Source organism: Pteropus alecto, unplaced genomic scaffold, assembly GCF_000325575.1.
Source record: "Pteropus alecto unplaced genomic scaffold, ASM32557v1 scaffold106, whole genome shotgun sequence".
Classification (NCBI taxonomy): domain Eukaryota; kingdom Metazoa; phylum Chordata; class Mammalia; order Chiroptera; family Pteropodidae; genus Pteropus; species Pteropus alecto.
Window position 1 is genome coordinate 18,487,193 of NW_006442103.1, and position 2,176 is coordinate 18,489,368.

The 2,176-nt window shown below is 48.9% G+C and overlaps 1 protein-coding gene across 2 annotated transcripts in view; it reads right to left on the reverse strand.

Annotated features, from left to right (window-relative positions):
* The window catches only part of ANP32E (acidic nuclear phosphoprotein 32 family member E), a 12,380-nt gene extending 11,633 nt beyond the window's left edge, over positions 1-747 (reverse strand). Inside the window, exon 1 of one of the 2 annotated variants that reach the window (XM_025052308.1) lies at positions 347-740. In XM_025052308.1, the coding sequence (XP_024908076.1) occupies positions 347-400 (54 nt within the window). In that variant the 5' untranslated portion in view covers positions 401-740. Of the gene's footprint in view, positions 1-346 lie in introns of both variants that reach the window. The other variant, XM_025052309.1, reaches the window with a different exon arrangement.
* Between the last annotated feature and the right edge of the window lie 1,429 nt (positions 748-2,176).

The following is a 2,176-nucleotide window of genomic DNA, read 5'->3' on the forward strand; positions in this document are numbered from 1 at the left end:
GGGGGTCGCGCCCACGCCGCTGGCCCCCAGAGGAGGAACTTGGGTTGCCGAGGGGCCCCAACAGCCCGCTTCCCGCCCCCACGAGGTCAGGGTACCTGGCTCGGAGAGAGGCTAACGGGGCCCAAGCCCCCATGCACACAAAAACGCCCCTAGAAACTTCAGCCCTTCGCCATTTTAAGTAAAAGGTCTTAATGATTTAAAACTTCAAGGGAAACATCCCCCCCGACCCTAACCCCAGGTGGGGGTGAATTCCTTATCCCTCCCTCCGCACCCACCCGGGCCCCCCGAAACCCGACCCTCCGAGTCCAGGGCTGGTGGGGAAGGGGAGGGGGCTGAGTCATCTCACCTCCTCCGGCGCTCGGTTCCTTAACTCCAGGTTAATCCTCTTCTTCATCTCCATGACCTCCTCCTGCTCTTCTGCTGCTCTCCTCCCTAGCCCTGTCCTGCCTTTCCCACTACCCTCAACCCTCAAATGGTAAAAGATTTGGAAATGAATGAAAAGAAACGCAAATATAAACGCCCACCACCACCAGATAGGTATGGGGGAGAAAGAAGAGAATAGCAAATGGAGTCCAAGGAGTTGGGACTCTAACTCGACTGCCCCCACCTCCTTGTCCACACACTCGCGCGCGCACTCACACACACGCGCGCGCACTCACACACACACACACATACACACATACACCCGCAGTTCCTTCCCCTTCAATGGCTGCTCCGAGACTGAGCCTCCATGACACGGCACCGCCAACCCCCTGGCCTACACTCCACCCACCTCCCGAATGTATTGGTTAATGCTTCAGCATCACGCTATTCTATTGGGCAGCATAAATGTCCATCAGTCTTGAGGGCGGACCTGAACCAGAAACACTGGGCCTATTGGCTACGACCAAGCGCGCAGTTAACTCCGATAGGTCCAGGAAGGTGTTCGTCCGGGAGAAATGATTTTGAATCCCAGTAGCCCCCCTCCTTTTCTTTGTGTGGTTGGCGCGCTTTCCCTAGGCGCTGAGACGTTTTCGATGCATGTTGGTTGTTTTTTTGTTTTTTTTTTTTTTTGCGGGGGCGAGGGGAGAGGTGTTTTTGTTTTATTTTGTTTTGTGTTTTGAGGTTAGAAAAAAGCACCCTTGTTACGTGCCCAAGTTGCAAGACTGGTAATACAGCACACGGCACGCACCAGCTCTTGGCCGTTTTAAAGCACAGCTCCTGCTTTGCAGCCAAGGTGCACAGCAACGTGCCCATCACATAAAAAGCATGCCTTCGTGGCACTGACTTGCCGGAGACAGGCTTCTGGTGTAGAACCAGAGCCAAGATAAAGATGGTGTTTTAACTTCTACCATGAAGGACTGGACGATTTTGAAAGCAGTTGGATGAAGTATGTAAGTTAGGCACCTTTAAACAGAATTGCCTTGGAGGATTTGTTACTGAGGTAGTTGTTGCTGTCATGAACACTAAGACCTTGGAGGAAAAACAGCGCTGGCCTAATGAAAATCAGACATCAATGCGCATGTAAATGGTACTGCAATGCCTCTCCTTTCTAATTTCCCTGTGGTTGGTTTCCATGCAAGTCTGCAGGTAAAATGTGCTTTTAAAAGTCTGTCAACGTGCGAAAGAAAAGAGCGGGACAAGAATGATTTTTAAAATTTTTGCCTTGCGAGTCTAACTTTTACTCAGTTCTTGCTTAAATTTTGTCCTTTTCATTCCCTTACACCTTTCTCGGGATAAATTCCCAAAGAAATTCCATATGATTTCCGGAAGTGGGTGAATTAGGCCAACCTCTCTCGGAGCTGAGTGTTCACTATTTTTCCACTTTCTCGGATTGGAGACGGGTTTCCCAGCGGACTCCTCACCATTCCTCCACCGCCCAGTCCTGCCTGGCTACAGAGACACACAGCTCCTCAAATAGGCTTAATTTAAAATGTAAATATTTGGTATTTAGTATGTTAACTACTTCAAAGGAAAACAAACTAATGATTGCCTTCTCCTTGCTAAGTGTTTCCTTTTGTGAAGATGAAAACACGGAGAAAGGGAAAGCTTTCGAAATAAAATAACATCTCTGGGGGGCAATTTGGAGTTGGTTAAGTTCCTTAGTTTTAATCAGGCTAAAAGGAAGCCAGGATGATATGAAAACGGAACCAAAATGGACTGAGGAACAATTCAAGGAAGAGTTGAAAAACAAGGG